Here is a 25966-nt window from a genome sequence, read left to right as displayed (position 1 = left end):
TGGTGGCTTATGCTTGTAATCCCAGGTGAGGTGGGAGGATCGCTTGTGCCTAGGAGTTCGAGACCAGTCTGGGTAACACAGCAAGACCCTGTCTCTACAAAAAAAAATTTTAAACCAGGCATCGTGGTGCACGTTGGTAATCCCAGCTACTTAGCAGGTTGAGGCAGGAGAATCGCTTGAACCCAGGAGGCAGAAGCTGCAGCGAGCCGAGATTGCACCACTGCACTCCAGCCTGGGCGACAGTGTCAGACCCTGTCTCAAAGAAAAAAGAAAAGAAATAAAGAATCTGGGTTCTGACATTTATTTATTTACTCAATGTATTTTTTTCTTTTCTTTTCTTTTCTTTTTTTTTGAGACCCAGTGTTGCTCTGTCGCCCAGGCAGTGTAGTGGCGCGATCTCGGCTCACTGCAATCTCCGCCTCCCGGGTTCAAGCAATTCCGCCTCAGCCTCCCGAGCAGCAGGGACTACACGCGCGCGCCACCACGCCCGGCTAATTTTTTGTATTTTTAGTAGAGAAGGAGTTTCACCGTGTTAGTCAGGATGGTCTCCATCTTCCGACCTCGTGATTCGCCCGCCTCGGGTTCCCAACGTGCTGGGATTATAGGCATGAGCCACCGCGCCCGGCCTATTTACTTTAGAAAAACAAATGTTGCAAAGGTGGAATCATACAACATATGGCCTTTTGTGTCTTACGATATTCATTTTTGCATCTGAACGTTCAAGTTAAATAATATCTACCTTGTGAGGGCATTTGAATCACTTAGAATGGTCCTCCGCACAAAACTTGCCTTCAAAAAATATTTGCTTCATTTAATTTCGATTTATTCACGAAGGGCTAAGGGACGTTGTGCAAGGGCTGGGAGAAAGTGTGCGCCTGCGCTCTGCGCCTTCTAGAGGGCAGTCAAGGGGGCTGGGAGAAAGTGTGCGCCTGCGCTTTGCGCCTTCTAGAGGGCAGTCAAGGGCTTCTGCCTGACCCGAGGGGAGATCTCGCGAGACTTTCAGACGTCTGGCAAGAGGCGTGAGAGGAAGATTGCGTTGTCGCGAGAACTCCGCCTTTTGGGACCTAGGTTAGTGTGGGGCCGTGTCTCAGTCCACCCAAGGTCTCCTCGGATCGCGCGGAGAGGCACTCGGACCTGGTAAGAACGCCGTGGGCCGGGTGGAGGCTGGATGATCGCTGGCCCCGGGCTTGTCCGTCCCCTTCCCGACCTGACCGACACCGGGCCCGGCCTGCCTTCTCCTCCCCTTCCCTCCACACGCCAGGCCCAGGCACCTCTTCCTGCCTGCCCGCCGGTCCCGGCCTGCCTTCTCCCCTTCCCTCCACACGCCGGGCCCGGGCCTGCCTTCTCCCCTTCCCGCTACACGCCGGGCTCCGGGCCTGCCTTTTCCTCCCCGACCCTCCTCATTCCCGGCCTAGAAACCTCCTGCTCCCCCCGCCCCCCGGCCTTCCCCTGGTTTTAGGTGTGACAGCTCCAAGTTTCCTATTTCTCTCGCCTCTTGCCTGGATCTGGGGCGTGGCAAGGTCTGTTTTGCCGAACCAGCCCAGAACACAATCCATTTCTAGCTTGTCAGGTGGAAATACAAATAAGATATTGGGTTTTTTTTTTTTTTTTTTTTTTTTTTGGCCCTCTGTGTGCTAAACACATACCGTCACATTTAGTTCTCCCAATAATCCCGAAAAGTAGCTTGATTATCTCTGTTTTACAGATGAGAAGAGTGAGGCTTGCTCATTCATTGGTTCATCCACCAACAATCATTTATTTGGTGCCTGTATGTTCAGGATGTTGAGGATAGCAATGAAGAAAATGGACACACTCCTAATTCTCATGGAACTAAATTCTCGTGTTGGGAACAACAATAATCATAAGCTTACGTGGCACGGCATTTAATGTGGAATGATGCCATCAAGAATGGCAGAAGTAGAATGACAGAAGTCAGAGTGCTAGAATTTATGTGAACCCACAGGCAGAGCTTTTTTCCTTTTAACTGTGCCTTTTTGTGTCTATCAGGGTCGGGTTCACCATAGTAACTGCCTTTTGGATGGACTTAGCTTTCCACCACGCACTTGGTAATTTGGAACTAAGTTTACAGAGACTCTTGAGTTACTTATTGGAATGAGGATGGTACAGGAAGTCATAGTTGGCCCATTTCTGTACTGAGATCCTACTGTGACATTTCCAGACTTTAAAGTACATGAGACCGTTTGAGAAAGGCTTACCCTAATGATGCAATGGAGGGAGATTCATTTGCTGCCTTGTGGCTTAGGCAATTTACTTGGTTTTCTCATTTGAAGATTTGCTAGCTTGCAGATTTGTTCAGATAAGTAAATGAGATAATGTATGTAAAGTCCAGCACAATAACATTCCTTTCACTTTCTCCTTCCCTCCCTTCCAGGGAGCCTTTGTCCTTGGGTCTCTGAGGAAAATCCTACTCTTGGAAAGTTTTGTGATACTTTTTATCTAAATAAATCTCTACAAACACATTATTACCTTTGTGCAAACAGGCATTTCGGAAATAGAAAAAACACGTTGAGCTATTGAAGGAAAGGAAGATGTCCTTCTCAAAGGCGGAGAAGGTATTTTAGAACTACATGATACCCCTGACCCCTGTTTTTATTAAATCAGCATAGCTGTGCCAGAATCTCAGGAGCCCGTGTAGGGGTTTCATAAAACTCCATAGTATATCCTGACACATATCCCTCCCCCGGTTTGAGAGTCCCTAAGTTAGTGTTTTATAATACTTTCCCTCACATAGTGTTAGTATTCAGTGCCAGTCATTGCTGCTGCTGATGGACTTTGAACTCTGTCTCTTATTTCAAAGAATTAGTATTTTCTGCTTTGTTGGCAAATCGGTGACACGAGTTCTCCTCTAGGTGGCAAGTTCACCATTGTGTTCTCAGGGACTATCACAGTAGTGGCAGTTGAGGTACTCCATAAATAGTTGTTGGATGAATACATAATACCTTAGTACTTAATGATTCCTTCAACATACCCGGTATGGTTAGGGACTTTGGACTCAGATCTGGGATTAAATCTTGGCTCTTCTACTTGGAAGTTTGTGACTGTAGGTAATATATTTAACCTTGTCAAGTCTGCTTTTTTTTTTTTTTTTTTAAATTGTGATGATAATAGCCCCTTTAATGGTTTGTGAGTGCTAATTGAGATAATGAGTTTTTTAAAAAAAGGCTTGGCACATAGTAGACTAGATGTAAATACTTACTGAATTCATTTACTCAATAATTAATTATTGAATACCTACTATACAACAGTGAACAAAAAGACAAAGTCCCCGCCATGTGGAACTTACCTTCTAGTACGTTTTCTGAAGGGAGATCAGAAAAATGGTTGCTACGTGCCAGATTGTGGTTAGTACTATGGACAGTGATAAAGCATATTGAGGGGGAGTGGAGGCAAGACTTTTAAAAATAAAAGATGGTGAGGAATGGCCTCACTGAGAAGATGACCTCTGAGCAGACACCTGGAGGAAGTTAAGGCCTGGGCTTGATACCTGGAGGAAAGTGCAAGGGCTCTGAGGAAGAAGCATCCTTGTTATGCTAAAGGAGCAGCAGGAGGAGAAGAGTAGGGGTAGAGGGGAAGAGTAGGTAGCAGTCACGAGGTTTCTGCAGGAGTCCTAGAGAGAGATGATGGTAATGAAATTGATGAACTTTATGTCTGTCTTTGTTATATCCTGTTCTTTGACAAAAAGTAATAAAAATAGCTAATACTTACATCGCTCTTATGTGCATCAGGCACTATTTTAAGTGCTTTACATATACTAGTCATCAGATCTTTCCAACAAAGTATACCTAGCCTCAGAAAATGAAGATTTGTCACTCTTTAGGATATACAGTGGAATGTGCTGCTGGTTCAGAGAGCACTTTCTCAAGCATTACTGAAATCAGCAGTGAATTCACTGCCTCTGTTCACATACTGGTTAGGTTGCAAAGGAAAGCCTAAAATGTCTATAACAGACCACCCAACCAATATGTATGCATTGGGTTAAGTTCAGTTTCATGGAAGAACTGTAGAAGGCCATGACATTTTTTATTACTCTTCTTGCTATTTTTTAGTCCTTTTAAAATTTTCATCCAAGGTTTTCATTTTGACTTTGTTTTCATGTAATTATGTCTGGACACATTGCTTCAACATAGAACGCACATGAACGATACGGTGGTCTAGGCTGGAATGGGGGTCCAGTTGACCACTGTTGCTCTAGCTAGTAGGCATTATACTATCTCCATGCATGTCAGTTAGAGGAGCTGCCATATTGTCCTTCTTAGCTTATCTTCTTTGATTGTTAAATCATAACATTGCAGTGCTTAACTTCTGATATGAATGACTGTACACTCTTAGTCATTCTTATCCCAAGTTGTCATCCCTAATTTTGCTTGACTTAATTAATCAAGATGTTCCTCTTTGGGGTTAGCAGTGTGTTTGGGGACACCTTTGGGGCTTAATATGCCTCTTATGCAGCATTACCTAAGTGCTCTACAAATATGGCAGTTTGGTTCAGTGAAGTAGTGAGTAGCTCACAAAATAAGTTAAAAGGTTTTGTTGTCAGTTTGGTCATGGGTGAGAAGTTAAGTCTTTAAATACTGAGACAATTACAGCTTTCAAAAGAAGATAATCTCAGGTGTGTTTTGAGCTTTATTTTGGCATTATTGCTAGTCCTCCAGGCTTTAGAGGAGGGAAAATACTAATATTTTATCACTTGTTGGCTTCTATAGGGAGAACCACAAAATGTTTGCCATATAAAATCAGGATAAAATGGCATTATTACTGTGATAGTAGGTAAGTAACATGTTTTCCTATCCTTCACTATATTATGGCAAGAAGTTTCAAGTTGAATATCATCCCCCCAATATTCAACTTGAAATTCAGTTAGAATTTCTGTGGTACCGCCAACTCTGAAGAAAAAAATTCAGAGTTGGCTGTAAAATACAGTAAATGTGTCCCCTTTAAACCACAGTCTTGCTGCTGTTTGTGTGAATCCACGAAGCTGAGCTTAGCAGGAAAGATACTATCTCAGCACTTATTCTGGGATCATACTTTCAGTGGCAACACCCTTGCCAGCCTTGTCTTGTTTGAAAAAATCCCAAAAGTAATAGTTGTGCTAGAAACATTTTCTTTCTCTGAAAAAACCTTCCTGCGTTAATACAGGCCTTAGTGGGACATCAAGTTGATTATGTTTAAAGCAGAACTATACCATACTTACTGTGGCTAGTCTGAACCTAAACATTAATTTATCATATATTCATCCGTTTGTCCAAAATGTCTTAGGCCTCTGTTGAATTTAGGGCAAAGCATTGTACAATGCCAGGTACATTCTTCTCTTTATGTCGATTCAGTGGCACACATAGAATGTGAACGGTTGGTAATGCCAAGGTACCGCTACCAGGCTGTCTGCTCAGTATTAGGATGTACAAAGCTATTAAATAAATAAGACATGGTTTCTTCTCTCATGGAGCCCTCAGGCTAAGGAGGCAGGCATGTAACAATAGGGTAACATGTTACAGGCGTCCTGCGGGAAACCCATACAGATTACAGTGGTCATGCAGGAGGGAGCAGCCAAGTCTACTGGCCAAAAGTATTGAGGAATGAGGTGCTCTGTCAGGAAGGACTTTGTAGTTAGTGATGGTGACTTGAAAAGCAGACAGGTAGGGAGAAGAGGAGAGACTGGCATTGCTGGCAGAGAGAGCTGGCATAGCCAAGCTGCACAAGATAAACCAAACTATCCTATGCATAGAACAGCTGTCCAGTAGATTAGGGTGCGGGAGCTGTTCTGGGAGACAGCAGGAGAGCCACAGTGAGGCTAGGAAATAGAGAGCTGCTGTGATGGTTAATTTTAGGTGTCAACTTGACTGGATTAAGGAAACTTAGAAACCTGGTGAAATTTATTTTGAGGTGTGTCTGTTTCCAGAGGATATTAGGGTATGAGTCAGAGTGGATTAGGTGGGGGGAAATCCACCTCAGTGTGTGTGGGCACCATCCAATCTGCTGGGGCCCAGAGAAAACAAAAACACTGAAAAGGCAGATCTATCTGCTGGAGCTGGGATACATTCTTCCTGTCCTGTCTTTGGACAGTAGAACTCCAGGCTCCCCAGGCTTTGGGCTTCAGGACTTGTGTCAGTGGTCCCTTGGGTTCTCAGGCCTTTGGCTTCAGACTGAGATTTACACCATCTGCTTTCCTGGTTCTGAGGCCTTTGCACTTGGACTGAGCCATGGTACTGGCATCCCAGGGTCTCCAGCTTGCAGACAGCCTGTCATGGGACATCTCAGCCTCCTAATCACATGAGCCAGATCCCCTAATAAATCCCCTCTTATATCTATGTCTGTATATATCTTTATGACTATATCTATGTCTGTCTATATAATGGTCCATTTCTCTGGAGAACCCTAACTCAAGAGCCTTACTGCTTTTAAAAGAAATTTGGACTTTATCCTGTAGGGAAATGGGGAGAGCTATGCTGCTTTAGATGAGATGATCTACTTGGGATGGATGGTTGTTGTTTTGAGACAGCATAGAAATTCTTGAAGCAGAAGAGAGGTAAAATACGTTATGCATTTTTCCCCTTTAGAACCTAAACATTTTATAAAGACACAAGATCAAATACTGAAGCATAAGGGAGTAAAATCTACGTGTAAAGTGGTCTGAGTGCAGAATTTTAGATTTTTTATGATTTTCTTCTCAGTCTTTTTATGTTTATGTAATATTTAATAAATCACATCATCATAGTAACGGCTACAGCTGGCTTGAGGAGAAACACAAATGAATATAGCTGTGAAACTCAGTGAAAATATACAGTAGCTGAAGACTTTACTATGCTGGGGCATTGGTCAGGATCTTTTAGAGAGGGAACAGAGACCATCAGTTAAGTAGGTGATGGCCAACAAAGTTTCTTTGTATTTACATTGTGACCAGCCGTTTTTCAGAGGCACATAAAATAGATGAAAGTTCCTGACATGAGTTATATTTTAATAGACTTAAGAATTCCTTCTTTGTTGCCATTGATGTAAATTAGTACAAAGGACCATAAAATTGTAACTTTAGTCATTCAGAAGTTTTTTTGTGTCTTTATGAAATGTATTATCCAATGAAGGCATTTGGAATTAGGGAGAAATTTTCTTATTTTTGATAATGAATGCCTGGATTGGGGTCCCAGAAATTGTATGCATCACAGACAAAGCAGGCATTTCCACTCTGTTCATCTGAAATCTACGGGATACTTAATTTAGGGTAATGGTTCTTTAGTGTTCCCCTTTGGTGTTTCTCATGTGATTTTGCTTTACTCTTACTATTAACAAAAATAGCTTTATTTTCATAGAAAAGAGCAAGTATTTTACATTCAAAAAATCGACTAAAAGGTAATAGAGTTACAACGTTGTCTAGATTTCATCTTTTGGCCTGATTGCATATGCAGGCTATGAGGATTATCTCAGAGAAAAGGGAAAGCGAGAAGTACCATAAGCATGATAGTCACAGGTAGGTAGTGCTATATGCCAGGCACTGTCCTAAACATTTTAGTTCATATAATTCATTATGGTTCATGTAATTCTCATTGAGTTGAGCCCATTATCGGGTGGAGCAAGTCCGGGAAAGGAGAGGCTGGAGAGGAGCCCCAGGTGCCATCCTAGGTCCCTCTAGCTGGCCTTACCCTGACAAGCCGGGCGGGGGCAGCAGGCGTCTAGCGGAGAGGCCCAGCGGCGAGGGAGCTGCCCGGGGGCCGCGAGCGCCAGCGGGGACTGGTGGGGAGCAGGGCAACAGTGGGCGGAGTTTTCCGCTCCTCCTCGGCCCTGGCTTGAGCGCTCCAGTTCGCTGGTGGCAGCTGTGTGACGCGCTGGCGGGGCGCGGCCCGGGCTCGGGGACCTTCCGCACTCGGGTCAGCGGTAAAGCAGCCTGTCGTTTGCCGGGCAGCTGGCGCGTCGGTGACCTGGGCTGTGAGGTACGTCTGGCAGCCCAGGGGCGGTAGCGGGAGCCCTTGAGGCTGGCTGGCGCCTGGCGGGAGCCAGGACCCCGGGGCTGACTGCGCGCATGCGTGCAAAGCGGCGACCGGGGCGAGGGTGAGGGCGAGGGTGAGGGCCCCCTGAGGCCGTTTGGAGAGGGCTTTTGGGAAATCTAGAAAGCCTCATGAGTCAATGTTGCTTTCGAATTAGAAACGCCTTGCGGTCGGTTTTCAGTTACTACTTTAGAAAATTGATGTGCTGGGATTTATTGCTCTCATTTACTTGTGTAAAGGTGGACAAATTTGAGCCTAGTAAACTCTGAAGTGTTAAATCTTAAAATGTTCAATAGTGAATTTATTATTACCTTATTTTAAATCTGTTGCGATATTAACGTTTGTTTGTGTGGTTTAAAAAAGATTACAGAGAACCAGGTTCTGGATTTCAGAAACTGCTTGTCTTGATAAGGAATTTAAAGTGGGCTGGGGCTAGGGTAACATGTATATAATCCTTGAGTTAATGAGTTGTATAAAAAACAACCTTTCTAAAAAAGAGGGAAGAAAGAACGTGTGAAGTGAAAAAAGTTTCGAGGTAAAATTGCAAATTATTTTTTAGTTTATAATTTTTTTAAACTAAAAGCTTTACAGATGATCTAATGCAGGTTGGCTCATCAAAGATAACCATATTGTTCAGTTAGTATTTCGAGTGTAGTACTCATAGAACACATAGGTATCCTGTGGATAGATGCTGCGCTTGGCCTTTTAGCAATGACTAGGATGCCAGGCAAATAAGTAAAAAGTAGAGGTCTTTGGAGGGGGAGGGGCAGGTGGCAAGGGGGGCAGAGAATGTGAGAGCTGGAAGGTGAGGTTAGAGATGATCTAGTCTGAGCTTTCATTCTTACAGACAAATGAAGCCTGGAGTGGCTGTGATACAGACGTTGAATCAAAACCATTTGCATTGGTATTTGGCAGTGTTTTGGTTTTTCCGAGCTTATCATGACATACAAGGGTACTGTTGATTTATTTGTTTTTTTTTTTTTTTTTTTGAGACAGAGTTTTGCTCCTGTTGCCCAGGCTGGAGTGCAATGGCTGCGACTTTGGCCCACCGCAACCTCTGCCTCCCTGGTTCAAGCGATTCTCCTGTCTCAGCCTCCTGATTAGCTGGAATTACAGGCATGCACCACCACATCTGGCTGATTTTGTATTTTTAGTAGAGACGGGCTTTCTCCTTGTTTATTCAGGCTGGTCTCGAACTCCCGACCTCAGGTGATTCGCCCATCTCGGCCTCCCAAAGTGTTGAGATGACAGGTGTGAACCACCGCGCTCGACCAGTACTGTTTATTTTTGTTTCTGTTATCCAAGGCAGAAGATTCTGAATAATTGTGGTTATAATTTACTGAGGACTGTGAAAATTGACCGAAAATCTTAATGGAAGTTATTTCAATAGTAATCCATTGGAATGTTAATTTTAATCTCTAGTGTTGGCAAATAAAAATACTTTATGGGTGATAATACACTAAAGGAAGAACAAGTTCACCTGGGAGAGAGAACCCATGACTAGACCTTGGGAACTGTGTTCTGAACCCAAATCTTACCCCTTCCGGCTGTGGCCCTTCAGATGGGTCACTTAAACTATCTGGGCTTTTTGTGGCTTCATCTGTAGAATGAGAGTGTTATATTAAAGAGATGGCCAAGATTTTTTCAGCTTTATTTTTTATTTTTTTAAAGAGGCTTGTGAGGAGCTATTTTTCAGCTTTAAATTGTAGTTTGTGTGGGTCACAAGAGTTATAGCTCTTTGGAAATTTTATGGTTAAAATTTTATGGTTAAAAATGACTTAGCTTCATTTGTGGTTAGTTGCTCAATTCTGGTCCCATGATCTTCAGACTTTACAAATAGATTTGTGCAAAGCATTGTGTAAGCATAGCATATATAGTTTAAGGAATTCCTCGTTGAGGAAACTCCAGGTTTTGTTATTTGTTAGAAGGGTATGTGTGTTTCTCTCCTCCTCCTTTACTTCCTCCACCCCGAAATTTAGGACAGGGATCCTAGAAGCAGGGAAGTTTTAGAAAGCACTTAAACTTTTAATGTTGTCTCAAACATGGACGTTTAAGGCAGTCCTGTTTTGAAGATGGTAAGGCAATATTTTGGATTATAATGGTGAAGATAAAAAGACATTTTTAGTAATCTTTTATTGATTTGAATATTAGGATCAGAGCTGATTTGGTCCATTCTTTTTACAGGTAAGAAAACAGTCAAAAGTATCCATACTTGGTATATATTAGAGGATTTAGACTATTGAGTTTTTGGAGTAAATAAAAGATTGCCTTTTGCTATGCTGTATAGTGAAAGACTCGATGGAAATCTAATATTTATTAAATAATCACCATCTCCTTCCCCCTAAGTCTGTGAGTCTGTATTCCTCACATATGAATTAGGAAGTTAGGTTCCACAAGGGCAAATGGTGCAAGGTCATAGCCCTGATAAATGGCTAAAGGATTCTGTCAGATCCTATTCACAGCCTGTCAGCTAAACCTGATAACAATAACCACTGTAATATGGAGGGCTTATGGTATGCAGGTGCTAGGCTAAGTGCTGGTAGACAAATAATGTCTCACTTTAACCTTACTGCAGCCCCTTTGTAGCTGCCATCCTTGTCTCCCTTTTTCCTGAGGAAATTGAGGCCCAGAGAGGTTATGTTACTAGCTCAGGGGTCTCAAGCTGGGAGACACAGTCAGAACTCAGGTTTGTCAGACTCCAGAGTGATCTCTTGATGGTCATGCTTGCCACTCTGGCTCTTGAACCTGAAACAAATGGTGAATAACTGTTGAAAATGGCCATGCGAGCTAGTTACCTCATACCAGTCTCTTTGGATGTAACATTTCGTACAGCTGGCTTAGGCTTCAACTCATTGTGATTTGAATTCACCCATGATTGGGGCTCTTCATTTCAGCTCTGAAGGTTTCCTCTTCATCACAGTGCAAAAGGGCAAGCCTTTGCACAGCTCCTTTCTTGGCATCTGGGCTCTGAAAGCTGACAGTGCTCTAACTGCGCCACAGGGAGGAGGAGGGACAGAGAGAGCCAAAGGCAACAAAGGGGCAAGCATCCTGGGACTTACCATAAAGAAATGAAACAGGTTTTCTTCGTGGCTGACAAATGAGTTCTCAAGATGACTTTTGAAGGATAACACTCCTTTTAATTTGAAAAAATGTGATAACTGTGTGTGGAAAAATCAGTTTTGTAACTTTTAAATCTCATCCTACATTCTGTCTATAGCTGATAAGGGGAAAGTCCAGTGTGTGAACTCTTGCTATATTCTACTCTTATTGTGTAATATTAATACTTGTGATTGAATTGAGAGTACTTGCTTTAGGAATCTAGTAGTACAGTCAGCACTGTATGTGTTTGAGTTTGTCTCCCGTATGTTCCGGAATTCTGGAGTTTTGACATTGTGAAGCAACAATTTTATTGATTACATTTTACACTGTGCTAGGCATTGTGGCATTCCACACAAATGGTGAGGATCTAAGAGTGGGAAATTTGGCACAGGTGAAGAAGGCTGGGTAACACATTTGAAAGACTGCTAAACATGTCTTGCATGACTGACCTAAGTGCAAAGTGAAGCAGCCCGTCACACTCCAGCTCTCCAAATCGGAGTCAGCATTTCACCTGTGTGATGCAGGTATTTTTCATAGTCCCTGCAGTGAGTTCCAAGTGCACACTAACGCTTCTGCCTAACACAGGCAGCTTATGGCATGCAAAAGGAGGATGCAAGGTAACCACCGTTGGTGTGTCCAGGGTTGGAAAAATTTCCACAGGGATTTCTGTGAAGTCCAATTAAGGCAACCCTTTCTTTTTAAGAGATGATTATGGAAAAAGAGACTGATGAAACAAAATCAGCAAGGGGAAGTTTAAAAATTTCCTGAATTGTTGTTTCTTATAGAAACTCTAGTTCCTGAATCGGAGTCTTTTGCTGAGATAGTGGACAGAAAGTTTGTTTTGCTGCTCTTCCCACTTCTCTCAGAATACATTATTTCTGAGGGAGGAACTCACCACTTTTGTCTCTATCCAGCTTTCAGCTAGGCATCTGGCCCTAAACTTAGTCTTAAAGATGCAGTCAAGGCCTGGCAAAGTTCCTTTGTCTCAAATGGACAGTCAGCCACTTGGAGGACTCTGCCCTGGGTGGGCCACTTTTCACCCCAAAGCTGGCTTCTCCGAGAAAGTCATTGCTTTCAGGACAGTTAGGAAGTTATTTGATATATTGCCTAACATGCCTCCTATTAACCTTTTTTACCCCCTTGTGTCTGTTCCAAACAAATTTAATTCTTCTAGTTGACAGGTCTCCACGTACTTGAGAATGGTAATCATGTCCTCCTGGAGACGTCTCTTATCTAGGCTAAACAGCCTTCCTTCCTGGAGAAGTTTTTCATGGTTTTGAGGCCTCTTTCCCTTTTCTAAGTGTCCTCTTCTAAAGCGTGTTACTCAGAAATAAGTTTTGAATTTAGTCTAATAAACATGGAACAGGTTAATCCTGTGACAAACACTATACTTTTGGTAAATGTAGTCAAATAGTATGTGAGTTATTTTTTCCCACAGACCCAGCACACTGTGAATTCATAGAGAATTTACTTTCAGTTAAAGATTTCCACCCTTTAAAAAGGGTGGAAAATATTCTTTTCCTTGCCCTCCCTGATTAAAGTGAAAAACTTACATTTTGTTTTGTAAGATTGAACAGCTGTGTAGAGATTGTTTTGGGAAATGCTTCTGTCACAGCCCCATGTTACCTCCAGCTTTAATGTTTGTCTTCTATGTTTTCATACAAGTAATTAGAAAAAACAGGGATGTGCCTCTAAAAACTTTACACACTGGCCTTAGTCTGTCATCCTTTGAGTATTTTGTAAAAAATAATCTTATTATTCAGTTTAGTTGTGCTTCTCTTTAGCTGATATTCACTTTGTCCACAGTGATATCATACAGTTTTGCCACAAGTCTTTTGTCATTCCTTGGTGTCTACAGCATTACCTTTACTTGCCGGTTTAGTAAAACAATCCAAAAGGAAATAACTGGTATCACAGGGCTTAGTGAACCTATTCTGAGCTCTAGTAATCACTGCTGTCATTTTCTCAGTGTTTAAAAATCATGTCATTGTTCTTCCAGTAGCTTTTGTCAAGTTTTACTTCATGGCTTTACTGACACTCTTGTGTTGCAGTCTCATTTTATCATTAACGCTGTTCTTCCCGTTTCTGTTTCCTATCGCTCCTAAACCCGAGCTTTTTAGAGAACTCTGTATTTACCAATTTCTGTTTCTCCTTTATATGAGAATCATATGAAATCATTTTGTCACATATAATCTGTTATATATAATGCACATTCTTTTATATATTATATATTACATATATTCTCTATATAAAAAACATGTATCTGTATATCTGTTGTATTCTTTTTTGTTGTTTTGAGACAGAGTTTCACCCTCTTACCCAGGCTGGAGTGCAGTGGTGTGATCACAGCTCACTGTAGCTGCGACCTCCTGGGCTCAGGTGATCTTCCCACCTCAGCCTGCCAAGTAGCTGGGACTACAGGTGCACACCACCACGTGTGGCTAATTTTTGTATTTTGTAGAGACGAGATCTTGCTGTTTTGCCGCGGCTGGTCCAGAACTCGTGGGATCAAGTGATCGACCCACCTTGGCCTCCCAAAGTACTAGAATTACAGGTGTGAGCCACCGTGCCCGGCCCTGTGTTATATTTTTGAGAGCTTCCTAGCTGTGAAGTCATTCTTAAGTTCTTCCTAAATAAAAAAAAAAAGTTCTACCGTAAAGGGGGAAATTAAAAATTCCGTCTTCTAAACAGTATTCTAAACTTGATTGTTTGGAGCTTATTTTCAAAGTAATCAAAGATCCTTCTGTACCTTTTAGTCTTCATCTCTAAATCTACAAAGAGGAACACATACCTCATATGACTATATGTGTGTTATAAATAGAAAATTATATTTTAATGTTCTTTTAACTTTTCAGGACACTGTATGCTCTGTTGATTCAGGACAATTAGTGTATTTTTCCAGAAATAGCTATTCACATGTAAAGTGTTACTAAAGTAGATTTTAGAGTTTTATGGCAGGAACAGTGGTAGAGGGAAGGGAGGAGACAATATTTATTAAGAGTATCTTATGTGCTAGCTCCAGTGTTGGAAAGTAATCTAAGTAGTAATGGGAGTTGGCTGGAATGATCATTTGAGGGATGATTGAAAGGTGGTTTTTGGTTGTAATTATGGTGCTATTTATATATATTTTTTTCTTTTAAAGGAGCAGTGAGGAGAATGAATACCTTCCAAGACCAGAGTGGCAGCTCCAGTAATAGAGAACCCCTGTTGAGGTGTAGTGATGCACGGAGGGACTTGGAGCTTGCTATTGGTGGAGTTCTCCGGGCTGAACAGCAAATTAAAGATAACTTGCGAGAGGTGTGACATGTGCTTTTCTCTTCTCTTGTCTGGACTCGTGGCACAGGGCTGGTTAGAGCATGGCCAAGGACTTGGTTTCTCTGTGCCAGCAAAAAATTTCACCCCATGCCTTGCGTGGTCTACTTGGTCCCAGTCAGTTGTCCTGATACACTGGTGCCTTTCATCCCAAGGGGAAATAAGGCAGGTGCTAGAAGAGTCTGGAAGACCCTGTGCCATTCTAGAAAATTCTATTCAGCATGCATTTTTGATTACTCCTCTGTGTGATTCCTCAGGCACTGTAACCGGTAAAATATGAAATGAGTGAGCAGTATCCTCTCAGCTGCGTCCTCTTGATTGCATGAAGGATGCACTTGAGCATCCTCCCCGTCATCTTTTAACTGGTTAATGGCATTGTTCTGTAAATGACTATCTGTTAGGGCAAGCCAGAGTGAAATCTGTTGTTGGTTCCAGTAGTATTTTGTTGTTGTGTGTGTTAGATCAAGTATTACATGACTTTGAAACACAACTTTATTAAACAGGAAAAAAAAATGTGTTTTAAAATACAGTTTCTTATGTGTATTGTCATGGATAATTTATGGCCTGTTTTGACTTTTTCTCTTGGGATTTTTATATTTAGCCCTGTTTGAATCACTGTTTATGCTTCCAGAAACATTAGTTTATAATTTTACTTAAATTGTCTACCCTAGTGGTCTTCTAGCTGTTGACATGTGGTGGCACATCTCTTTACTAAATTGTTCTGCTGTAAATGGACTGCTCATTCTGTGGGGTGAGAAAAGAGATAAGGGGCTAGCTATTAAGTTAATACTCTCTCTCTATTCTGCTGATAAACTTGTAAAACCATAGGTTTTTAAATTATGTGGAAAACTGAGGGGGATCAGTATTTCCTGGTACATTCTTGTATTTTCTTTTGATTAGGACACCCAAATTAAACCTAATCCTCTTAGAAGGATGGGTATTGCAGGAGGATTTTAGAGTTTAGGTATGCCTTTATGGCTGGGATTCTTAAATTGGGGTCCATAGGGCTTTAGTGGGTCCTTGGGTGGACTTTGGAACACTAAACCGTGACATTATAGGCAAAATCTTGAAAATACGCATTTTTTCTGGGGAGATACTTCATAGATGTCGTTGGATATTAAAAAGGATTTGTGATCCCCCCCAAGCCCTCCCCCGCCCCAAAAAAGTTTAAGAACCTCACTATTCTGCAGGAAACATCATTCTTTGGGATTATAACACTAGGAAACTAACATGTATGTGTTTCCTAGGTCAAAGCTCAGATTCACAGTTGCATAAGCCGTCACCTGGAATGTCTTAGAAGCCGTGAGGTGTGGCTGTATGAACAGGTGGACCTTATTTATCAGCTTAAAGAGGAGACACTTCAACAGCAGGCTCAGCAGCTCTACTGGGTAAGGTGACTGCATGGCTAGAACTGGTTTGAGCATGGCTTCTGGTTGCCAGAGAGTATCTTCCTTGTAATGCAGTGTTAATATAGATCAGATAAAAGTTTAATCTCAAGTTCTGTTTGGTAACTTGAGTATATCTGGTGCTCTTGGTATCATTGTGGCTAGATGGTTTCATTTTTCTTTTAGTTATTGGGCCAATTCAATTGTCTTACTCATCAACTGGAGTGTACCCAAAACAAAGATCTAGCCAATCAAGTCTCTGTGTGCCTGGAGAGGTAACAACCCTTTTTGCTTATTTTAACTTTTGACTCTTTAACTTTGGTATACTAAAAGAAAGTCAATTTTGTAACTCATTGCATGTGTTGTATTTAACTTGTATGTTGCTAGGATAAGATCATTCTGCTTTATGTATTTAATATTATACTTGCTGATACATGAATAAGCCGTCTACCTTTGGTTGAGTATCTTAGAGAAGTATAATCATTTAAAATTACTCACAATTTGACTTTTGTTTTGGGTGAAGTTGATGAAACAGATATTCCTTAAAAATAGCCAATTTTGTTTTTCTTCCCCAGACTGGGCAGTTTGACCCTTAAGCCTGAAGATTCAACCATCCTGCTCTTTGAAGCTGACACAGCTGCTCTGCGCCAGACCATCACCACATTTGGGTCTCTCAAAACCATTGTGAGTAATTGCATATGCTTCATTGGGCACTTTTCATATCTGTGGCATCACAGCTGGTCTTAAAAAAAATTACTATGAGTAGTGACTTTCTTGAGAATTTGATTAGTTTCAAAAATTTCATGTTCTCAGCTGGGCGTGGTGGCTCATGCCTGTAATCCTAGCACTTTAGGAGGCCGAGGAGGGCAGATCACTTGAGGTCAGAAGTTCGAGACCAGCCTGGCCAACATGGTGAAAACCTGTCTCTATTAAAAATACTAAAAAATTAACTGGGTGCCTGTAATCCCAGCTATTTGGAAGGCTGAGGCAGGAGAATCGCTTGAACCCGGGAGGCGGAGGTTGCAGTGAGCTGAGATCACGCCACTGCATTCTAACCTGGGCGACAGAGTGAGACTCTGCCTAAAAAAAAAAAAAAAAAGTCATGTTCTGCTTAAGTTGCCTAGGTTGGTAGTTCTTGGAGTGCAGTACAGACTCAGTGATACTCTTTTGGAATGCCTCATGTATCTCTCCAAATACTTCTGATATATTTTTTGTAAAATTTATGGCTTGAATAGTTTTTAATAAAGAACCAAACATTTGGGTCTTGTTAAAAGTGGTAATACAACCAATTCTGGTGAAGATTTTTTATGTAATAGTTATGTGGTAGAGTATTCTCAAATTTGATAACTACTTTGTAAGTCATGGAATTTAGTGTCAACAATATTTCTAATGAAATAGTAATGCTTTAACATTTTTGAAATTTGGAATTATAATTTCACTTTTTTGGCAGCATAGCATAAATAACATGATTAAATTATCTCATTTCATAGCAAATTCCTGAGCACTTGATGGCTCATGCTAGTTCATCAAATATTGGGCCCTTCCTGGAGAAGAGAGGCTATATCCCAATGCCAGAGCAGGTAAAGTACCATTTTGTTTTTGGTAATTAAGTCATTGCTTGGCTTATATTTCCTTTGCATTTTATATAGCTTTAAAAAAATACTACTATTTGTAAAAAGGCACCAGTGGCAATGAGTTAGTTTATGAAATTGAATGCTTCCCTCGCGATCTAATGCCAAATAGAAATTTAGATATCTTGCTGGGGCTAACAGACAAAGTAATTATCAATAGTTCACAGGAAATTATCATTAGCTGTCTTACTGATACTGATTCTCTGTGAGGGATCCTGTTTATAATTTGTAGAGATGATTTATTTCTAAAGGAATGGCAATGTGAATAAAGGATTCTAGATGTTTTAGTTGAGAAGAGCCCTAGAGATCAGCTATGTCTCTTGTTTTATAATTGTGAAAATTGAGGCTCTGGGAAGGCACAAGACTTGCCCAGGGTCAGTGGCAAGCCAAGATTAGAGAGTGGCTTTTCTCCTTTTCTGGTGAACTTTCTACTGCATTTGACATTCCTTGTTATATGATTAACAGAAGTCAGCATCCGGTATTGTAGCTGTCCCTCTCAGTGAATGGCTCCTTGGAAGCAAACCTGCCAGTGGTCATCAGGCTCCTTACATACCTAGCACCGACCCCCATGACTGGCTCACCCAAAAGCAGACCTTGGAGAACAGTCAGGTCTGTTGCTGCTTTTATTGTTTCTACAGTAGACGCAGCAGTAGGTGGGGTTAGTTACTAATTAGTAGTAGTATGTGTCATTGTTAAGTTTTTGGTTGCAGAATTGCTTGAACCTGGGAGGTGGAAGCTGCAGTGAGCCAAAATTGCCCCCACTGCACTCCAGCCTGGGTGACGGAGTGAAATTCTGTCTCAAAAAAATAACAAAACAAAACAAAAACCAGTTTAGCATCTGGCATGCAGTAGGGGCTCAAGAATTTGATGAAGTAGCCAGGCGTGGTGTTGGGCACCTGTAGTCCCAGCTACTTCAGGAGAATGGCGTGAACCTGGGAGGCAGAACTTGCAGTGAGCTGAGATTGTGCCACTGCACTCCAGCCTGGGTGACAGAGCAAGAGTTCGTTTCAAAAAAAAAAAAAAAGGTGCAGACAGAATCTCCCAAGTAGTCATAATTGTTCTGGCAAACTAATACTGTGTACTTTTTGTGTAGACTTCTCCCAGAGCCTGCAATTTCTTCAGTAATGTCTGGGGAAACCTAAAGGGCTTAGAAAACTGGCTCCTCAAGAGTGAAAAACCAAGTTATCAAAAGTGTAACAGCCATTCCACTACTAGTTCTTTCTCCACTGAAATGGAAAAGGTTGGCGATCAAGAGCTTCCTGATCAAGATGAGATGGACCTATCAGATTGGCTGGTGACTCCCCAGGAATCCCATAAGCTGCGGAAGCCTGAGAATGACAGTCGTGAAACCAGTGAGAAGTTTAAGCTCTTGTTCCAGTCCTATAATGTGAATGATTGGCTTGTCAAGACTGACTCCTGTACCAACTGTCAGGGAAACCAGCCCAAAGGTGTGGAGATTGAAAACCTGGGCAATCTGAAGTGCCTGAATGACCACTTGGAGACCAAGAAACAGTTGTCCACCCCCAGCATGGTTACAGAGGATTGGCTTGTCCAGAACCATCAGGACCCGTGTAAGGTAGAAGAAGTGTGCAGAGCCAATGAGCCCTGCACAAGCTTTGCAGAGTGTGTGTGTGATGAGAATTGTGAGAAGGAGGCTCTGTATAAATGGCTTCTGAAGAAAGAAGGAAAGGATAAAAATGGGATGCCTGTGGAACCCAAACCTGAGCCTGAGAAGCATAAAGATTCCCTGAATATGTGGCTCTGTCCTTCTAGAAAAGAAGTAATAGAACAAACTAAAGCACCAAAGGCAATGATTCCTTCTAGAATTGCTGATTCCTTCCAAGTCATAAAGAACAGCCCCTTGTCGGAGTGGCTTATCAGGACCCCATACAAAGAAAGAAGTCCCAAGGAAGTGCCTAGTACTGAAGACAGAGATGGCAAACAAAAGTTTAAAAGCCCCATGAACACTTCCTGGTGTTCCTTTAACACAGCTGACTGGGTCCTGCCAGGAAAGAAGATGGGCAACCTCAGCCAGTTATCCTCTGAAGAAGATAAGTGGCTGCTTCGAAAGAAGGCCCAGGTGAGCATAAACATCAAAATAGCACTGTTTGAGTTTTATTTATTTATTCATTTATTTTGAGATGGTGGGGTCTCTGTCACCCAGGCTGGAGTGCAGTGGTGCAGTCTCAGCTCATTGCAACCTCCCCTTCTCAGGCTCCAGCCATCCCCCTGCCCGCACTACAGCCTCCTGTGTAGCTGGGACTGTAGGCATGCACCACCATGCCTGGCTAATTTTTTGTATTTTTGGTAGAGATGGGGTTTTGGCCCGGGGTTGGTCTCCTGAACTCCTGAGCTCAAGCGATCTGCCCATCTCGGCCTCTTAAACTGCTGGGATTACAGGCGTCATCTACCACACCTGGCCTGGAGTTTTATATTTCATAATCCCAAACCTTCCAAACTGGCCAGATCCTTAAATATGTTAAATACTAAATTTGGAATGGAGGATTTATGAATTTTTTGTGCATTTTCCAGGCCTAAGCCCCATCCTTCAGGAAAGAAAAGAATCTAGCCTGTTTTATTGCTATTTATGGAAAATATTTGGGGTAGAAATAACAATTGTCACCTTTGTTTTTGGTTGTTAGAGAGAATGGCCAACATTTAAATTATTCTCTGTAGACCCTATTTGAAAGATAAGTTGGTCTCATGCCTCCTAGTTTTCATGAAGCAACCTACTCTTTTCTTTTATTGCAGGAAGTATTACTTAATTCACCTCTACAGGAAGAACATAACTTCCCCCCAGACCATTATGGCCTCCCTGCAGTTTGTGATCTCTTTGCCTGTATGCAACTTAAAGTTGATAAAGAGAAGTGGTTATATCGAACTCCTCTACAGGTGGGTACATGCTACCAGTGTGAAAATTAGCTTATAGCTATTTATAAAATAAATGTTTTGTCTTACATATGAAGTCATACTTGGCTCATTGAACCATACCCCTTTTAATAGTATGTATATTAGGCAAGTGAGGGTGGGACGGGGGAGCTCATAAAAAGTTCATGTGTTTTAATTGAATTTGCTTTATGAACTAACTAGGCATACTTCAAAGGGAACTTTCAAGATGTAACCGTTGGGAATTTTCAAATCCCATGTGGATTCTAATAGCTTATAGACCTACCTTGAAGGTGGGTTTGGTTCCAGGCCACTGCAATAAAGCAAATATCCCAATAAAGTGAGCTACACAAATACTTCGTTTCCCATTGCATATAAAAGTTGTATATAATACACTGTAGTTTGTTACGTCTGTAATAACATTATGTCTTAAGAAGAAAACAATGTATATACCTCAGTTAAAAAGTATTTTATTACTACAAAGTGCTGAAGGTCATCTGAGCCATTTACACAATCTTTTTGCTATTGGAGAGTCTTGCCTTGATGTTGATTGCTGCTGACTGATTAGGATGGTAGCTGCTTGAAGGTTGGGATGGCTGTGTCAATTTCTTTAAATAAGATAATGAAGTTTCCTGCATCAGTTGACTTTTCCTTTTATGAAATACTTCTCTGTAACATGTGATGCTGTGTGATAGCATTTTGTCCACAGTAGAACTTTCAAAATTGGAGTCAAATCATGTTGCTCTTTATCAACTAAGTTTATGTAATATTCTAAATCCTTTGTTGTCACTTCAATAATACAGCAATACACAGCATCTTCTCCAGGAGTAGATTCTATCTCAAGAAATTACTTTGTTTGCTCATCCATAAGCAGCAGCTGCTCATCCGTTTAAGTTTGATCATGAGATGGCAGCATTTCAGTCACACATTCAGGCTCCACTTCTAATTCTCCTTCTCTTGTTGTTTCCACCACACCTGCAGTTACTTCCTCCACTGAAGTCTTGAATTCCTCCAAGCCATCCATGAGGGTGGGAATCTGTTTCTTCCAAACTCCTGTTAATGTTGATGTTTTGACTTCCTCTCATGAATCATGAATGGTCTTAGTGGCATCCAGAATGGTGAATCCTTTCCAGGTTTTCAGTTTACTTTGCCCAGATCTATCAGAGGAACCTACACAGCTAGGGCCTTAAAAAATGTATTTCTTAAATAATTCTTGAAAGTTGAAATTACTCTTTGATCCATAGGCTGCAGAATGGATGTTTTATTAGCAAACATGAAAACATTAATCTCCTTCTGCATCTCCATCAGAGCTTTTGGGTGACCAGGTGCACTGTCAATGGGCGTAGTATTTTGAAAGGAATGTTTTTTCTGAACAGTAGTTCTCAACAGAGGGCTTAAAAGATTCAGTAAACCATGCTGTGAACAGGTGTGCTGTCATCCAAGCTTTGTTCCATTTCTGGAGCACAGGCAGAGTAGATTTAGCATAATTATTATTATTATTTTTGAGACAGAGTCTCTGTCGCCCAGGCTGGAGTGCAGTGGCTCCATCTTGGCTCACTGCAAGCTCTGCCTCTTGGGTTCACACCATTCTCCTGCCTCAGCCTCCCGAGTAGCTGGGACTACTAATTTTTTTGTTTTTTAGTAGAGATGGGGTTTCAGCATGTTAGCCAGGATGGTCTCAATCTCCTGACCTCGTGATCCACCTGCCTCGGCCTCCCAAAGTGCTGGGATTACAGGCGTGAGCCACCACGCCTGGCCAGATTTAGCGTAATTCTTAAGGGCCCTAGGATTTTTGGAATAGTAATTGAGCACTGGCTTCAACTTAGCCACCAGTGCAGTGGCTCAGGCCTGCAATTCGAGCACTTTGGGAGGCAGAGGTAGGAAGATTGCTTGAGCCCAGGAGTTCAAGACCAGCCTGGGCAACATACAGAGACCCTCTGTACAAAAATTAACAAATTAGCTGGGTATGGTGGAGCGTGCCTATAGTCCCAGCTACTCAGGAGGCTGAGGTGAGAGAATCTTGCATCTGGGAGGTCAAGACTGCAATGTGTTATGATAGCTCTGCTGCAGTCTTGCCTGGTTGACAGAGTGACACCCTGTCTCCAAAAAAAAAAAAAAAAAAAAAAGTCACTGACTGTGTTAGTCCCTAACAAAGAGAGTCAGTCTGTCCTTTGAAGCCAGGCATTGACTTATCTCTCTAGCTACGAGTTCTAGATGACTACTTCTTGCAATAGGAAGTTGTTTTTGTCTACACTGAAAATATTGTAGCTACTTTCATTTATGATCTTGGCTATTCTGGTTAACATGCCACTTCATGCTGCATTTTTGCTATGGAGATGGCTTCTTTCCTTAAACCTCATGAACCAACCACTGCTAGCTTCAAACATGACTTCTGGTTCCTCACCTCTCTCAGCCTTCATAAAATTGAAGAGAATTAGGGCCTTACTCGGGTTAGGCTTTGGCCTAAGGGAATGTTGTGGCTAGTTTGATCTATCGAGACCACTAAAACTTTCTCCATATCAGAAATAAGGCTGTTCTTTTTAAATCATTCATCTGTTCACTGGAGTAGCACTTCGTTTTTTTCAAGAACTTTTCAGCCAGAGAATGAGAAGCTAAAAAACAACAAAAAAACACTTTGATGTTGTGTTCACAGCTTGGCTGGTCCAAAAGGCCTGCCCAGCTTTCAGCCTCTCTTGGCCTTCAACATGACTTTCTCGCTCTGGCTTTTGATTTAAATAGAGTGAGAGATGGGGACTCTTCCTTTTAGTTGAACACTTAGATGCAATTGTAGGGTTAATAATTGGCCTAATTTCAATCTTGTTTGTCTCAGGGAACCAGGGAGGCCTGAGGAGAGGGCAGAGAAATGCGGAAAGGCTGTTTGGTGGGCATTCAGGACATACATTTATCGATGAAAAGTTTACCATCTTTAATGGGCACAGTTGATGACACAAACGCTCAATTTGTAAAAAATACAATATAACAAGCTATACCTATATTGGGAAATGAGTCAGAGCTTTAAGGCAGGGAAAATTTGCTTTTATTCTTCAGTGAAGTAACTTATCTGTGGGCGTTTCTTTACAGATGTGAAGGAATGGACAAGAGTTGAGCAGCCTTTCTGCCGATTATCACACATCATGAGCTGAATGACTGCGGCTTGCCAAATCTTTGTGTTTCTGGGTCTGACCAGTTAGCTTAGTGCTTCTCCTGCCTAATTTTGAACTAGTAAAGCAAAGTGAGTCATCAGATTATGAGTTACTGTTTAAAAGAAAAATGCTGTTTATTCATGCTGAGGTGATTCAGTTCCCTCCTTCTTACAGAAGTATTAATTCACCCCACACTAGAAAAGCAGCATCTTTGTGGATACGTCTTTTTCACAAACCTCCAGGGCTCCTTAGATTGGGTCATTACTAAAAGTACATTAAAACACTCTTGTTTAAAAATGAATTATTTCCGTAATCAAAGTGTATTGATGTATTCTAAAGCTAGTAAACTTCCCTAATGTTTAATTGCCCTACAGATGCTTCTTTTGCTGTGGGTTTTCTCCTGTTAGTGGTCTGAAATAATGATTTTCCTGTTCTATTAATATATAGTGTATTTTGCACAAAAAATTAACCTGGTCAGTAGTGATTACCAAAATATGTATTAATAATCTTGGCAATTTTTGACATTTTAGCCCACGTTAGTTCTACATTATTCTTAAAAGAAACTCAGCTACTGCAAATTTTGTCTTTCTGTAAATGTTATTAAAATATCCAGTGAGCTCTTTTAGAAGGACTCAGTAATATTTCAAGACTATTTTTGAGGTAGTTCTAGCCTTTTAAAATATTCTACAGACCTATGGGGCTTAAAAGAACCCCAGTACCGACTAAGCAAATAGGCAAAAGACATGTTGGAAATGTAGTATAGTACTTGAACCATTCACTATCATAGGGATTATTGGTGCATCCTGTGTAAATGGAAGCTGAGCTTGACACCTGGTGCTTTTAACTAGTGATAAAGTCATCCTCTCACTGCAAGCACAGCATACCTGTACCTCCAAAAGTGATGTTTTAGTGAACAGGCCGTTTTCAACACTTGTGCCTTGGGGTGGTCATTGAAGCTTTGTGAAAACTACTGATGTTTTCTCAGTCTCCTTAAAGTTACGTCCATGCTTTAAAATGTCTGTAGGAGAGAAGTGGGTTTATGTTTTCTCTAAGATACCTTTGCTGCTTTCCATACTTTGAAACTATTAAGCTTCTTAACTGCCTCTTATTGGAAATACTTCTGGGGAAACTTCATGGCCCCACAATGTCATTGCCATACAGCTTCACTAGAGTTCTTTGAACCACAGCTGAAAAGAGCTTTGTATTATTTTTTAATTCCCTCTCCAGATATCATTTAGGAGTATTATAACAAAGGTGGTGGGCAAAAACAATGTAAGGAGCCTTTCCAGTTATCTTGAGTTGCAGCTCTGTAGTTTCTTTTTTGAGGCCAAACACACTGTATTTTACAAGTCAAAATATAATTTACATTAATCACTATGTTAATGAGTATGTGAAACATTCTTTTGCATTGATGAATTTTGTATCTGCCTCCATTAAAAGCATAACAGCCATAGTTGTTGCGTGTTATTTGTAAAACTATTTGTCACAAAGTGTGGTGTTATACAATGTAACTTTTGGTTAGGAATCCAGCTGAGAAACAGCTTGAGCATAAAAATAACCAGTGTATTTTATGAAAAATTAGAAAACAATAGGTATATTAACCTCCATTTTCAGTCTTTTATGAAAACTATTCGTATCTATTAAAAAAAACCTACAGGACTTCAGCTAACACTCAGTGCCTTTCTACTGGATTCCTCTTACTAGATACATCCAAAAAGGCCCTAGTTTACTTTCTCCAATCATAGAGCCACCCGGTATTTAATACAGTAATATTTATGTATGTAACCTGTAGTGCAGTTATACATGATTAACTTCATACTGTGGATGAGAAAACAAACTCAAACTAAACAGCTTGGCCTTATGTCCTTTAGTTTTCCCAAGGCTTCCTTGAAAAACATCTAGCTCTTGGTCAGGCACGGTGGCTCACGCCTGTAATCCCAGCACTCTGGGAGGCCGAGGTGGGTGGATCACCTGAGGTCAGGAGTTTGAGACCACCCTGACAAACATGGTGAAACCCCGCCTCTACTGAAAATACAAAAATTAGCTGGGCACGGTGACAAGTGCCTGTAATCCCAGCTACTTGGAAGGCTGAGGCAGGAGAATTATTTGAACCCAGGAGGCAGAGGTTGCAGTGAGCTGAGATCGCGCCACTGCACTCCAGCCTGGGCAACAGAGTGAGACCCTGTCTCGAAAAAAAAAAACCAAAACCTAGCTCTGATTTATTCCTAGTGAGGAGTTAGTATGTATGGAATGAAGCAGGATCGTTGGAAAGATTGTTCTAGTATGCTAGTCTAATGGTTAACTTGAAATACCTTGAGGTGGTTTAGCATCAGCTCTATTGGTGAATGCCACCAGTAGCTTATTTCTTTTTTTGAAATGGAGTCTCACTGTTGCCTGCGCTGGAGTGCGGTGGCATCATCTGGGCTCACTGCAACCTCCGCCTCCTGGGTTCAAGCGATTCTCCAGCCTCAACCTCCCGAGTAGCTGGGGTTACAGGGGCACGCCCACCACACCCA

General features: G+C 41.5%; 1 protein-coding gene across 7 annotated transcripts; it reads left to right on the top strand.

The window, feature by feature from the left end:
- The first annotated feature begins 952 nt into the window (after positions 1-952).
- NCOA4 (nuclear receptor coactivator 4) lies at positions 953-24903 on the top strand. Of its 7 annotated transcripts, none has more exons than XM_017962784.3 (11): positions 1022-1137; positions 13555-13647; positions 14236-14390; positions 15653-15793; positions 15977-16065; positions 16366-16474; positions 17281-17370; positions 17887-18030; positions 18515-19501; positions 20173-20313; positions 23389-24827. In XM_017962784.3, exons 3-11 carry the CDS (start codon positions 14250-14252, stop codon positions 23392-23394), a joined length of 1848 nt encoding a protein of 615 aa, XP_017818273.2. In that variant the 5' UTR covers positions 1022-1137; positions 13555-13647; positions 14236-14249; the 3' UTR covers positions 23395-24827. The 7 variants fall into 7 exon arrangements, with proteins under 7 accessions (XP_003903661.2, XP_017818273.2, XP_009212630.2 ...); XM_009214366.4 differs by lacking the exon at positions 13555-13647 and adding an exon at positions 4725-4788; XM_003903612.4 differs by lacking the exon at positions 13555-13647 and having other exon boundaries at positions 953-1137; positions 23389-24903.
- Positions 24904-25966: the final 1063 nt, after the last annotated feature.

The sequence above is a fragment of the Papio anubis genome, chromosome 11 (genome assembly GCF_008728515.1).
Source record: "Papio anubis isolate 15944 chromosome 11, Panubis1.0, whole genome shotgun sequence".
In the NCBI taxonomy this organism is placed as follows: Eukaryota; Metazoa; Chordata; class Mammalia; order Primates; family Cercopithecidae; genus Papio; species Papio anubis.
This window is presented reverse-complemented; position numbering and strand designations above follow the sequence as displayed.

Bases quoted from the DNA above. Each gene is read 5' to 3' on its own strand.
- NCOA4 (XM_009214365.4), top strand. The intron at 14,391-15,652 runs GTGTGACATGTG...TGTGTTTCCTAG, and splicing joins TTAAAGATAACTTGCGAGAG to GTCAAAGCTCAGATTCACAG. The intron at 15,794-15,976 runs GTAAGGTGACTG...TTTTTCTTTTAG, and splicing joins AGGCTCAGCAGCTCTACTGG to TTATTGGGCCAATTCAATTG.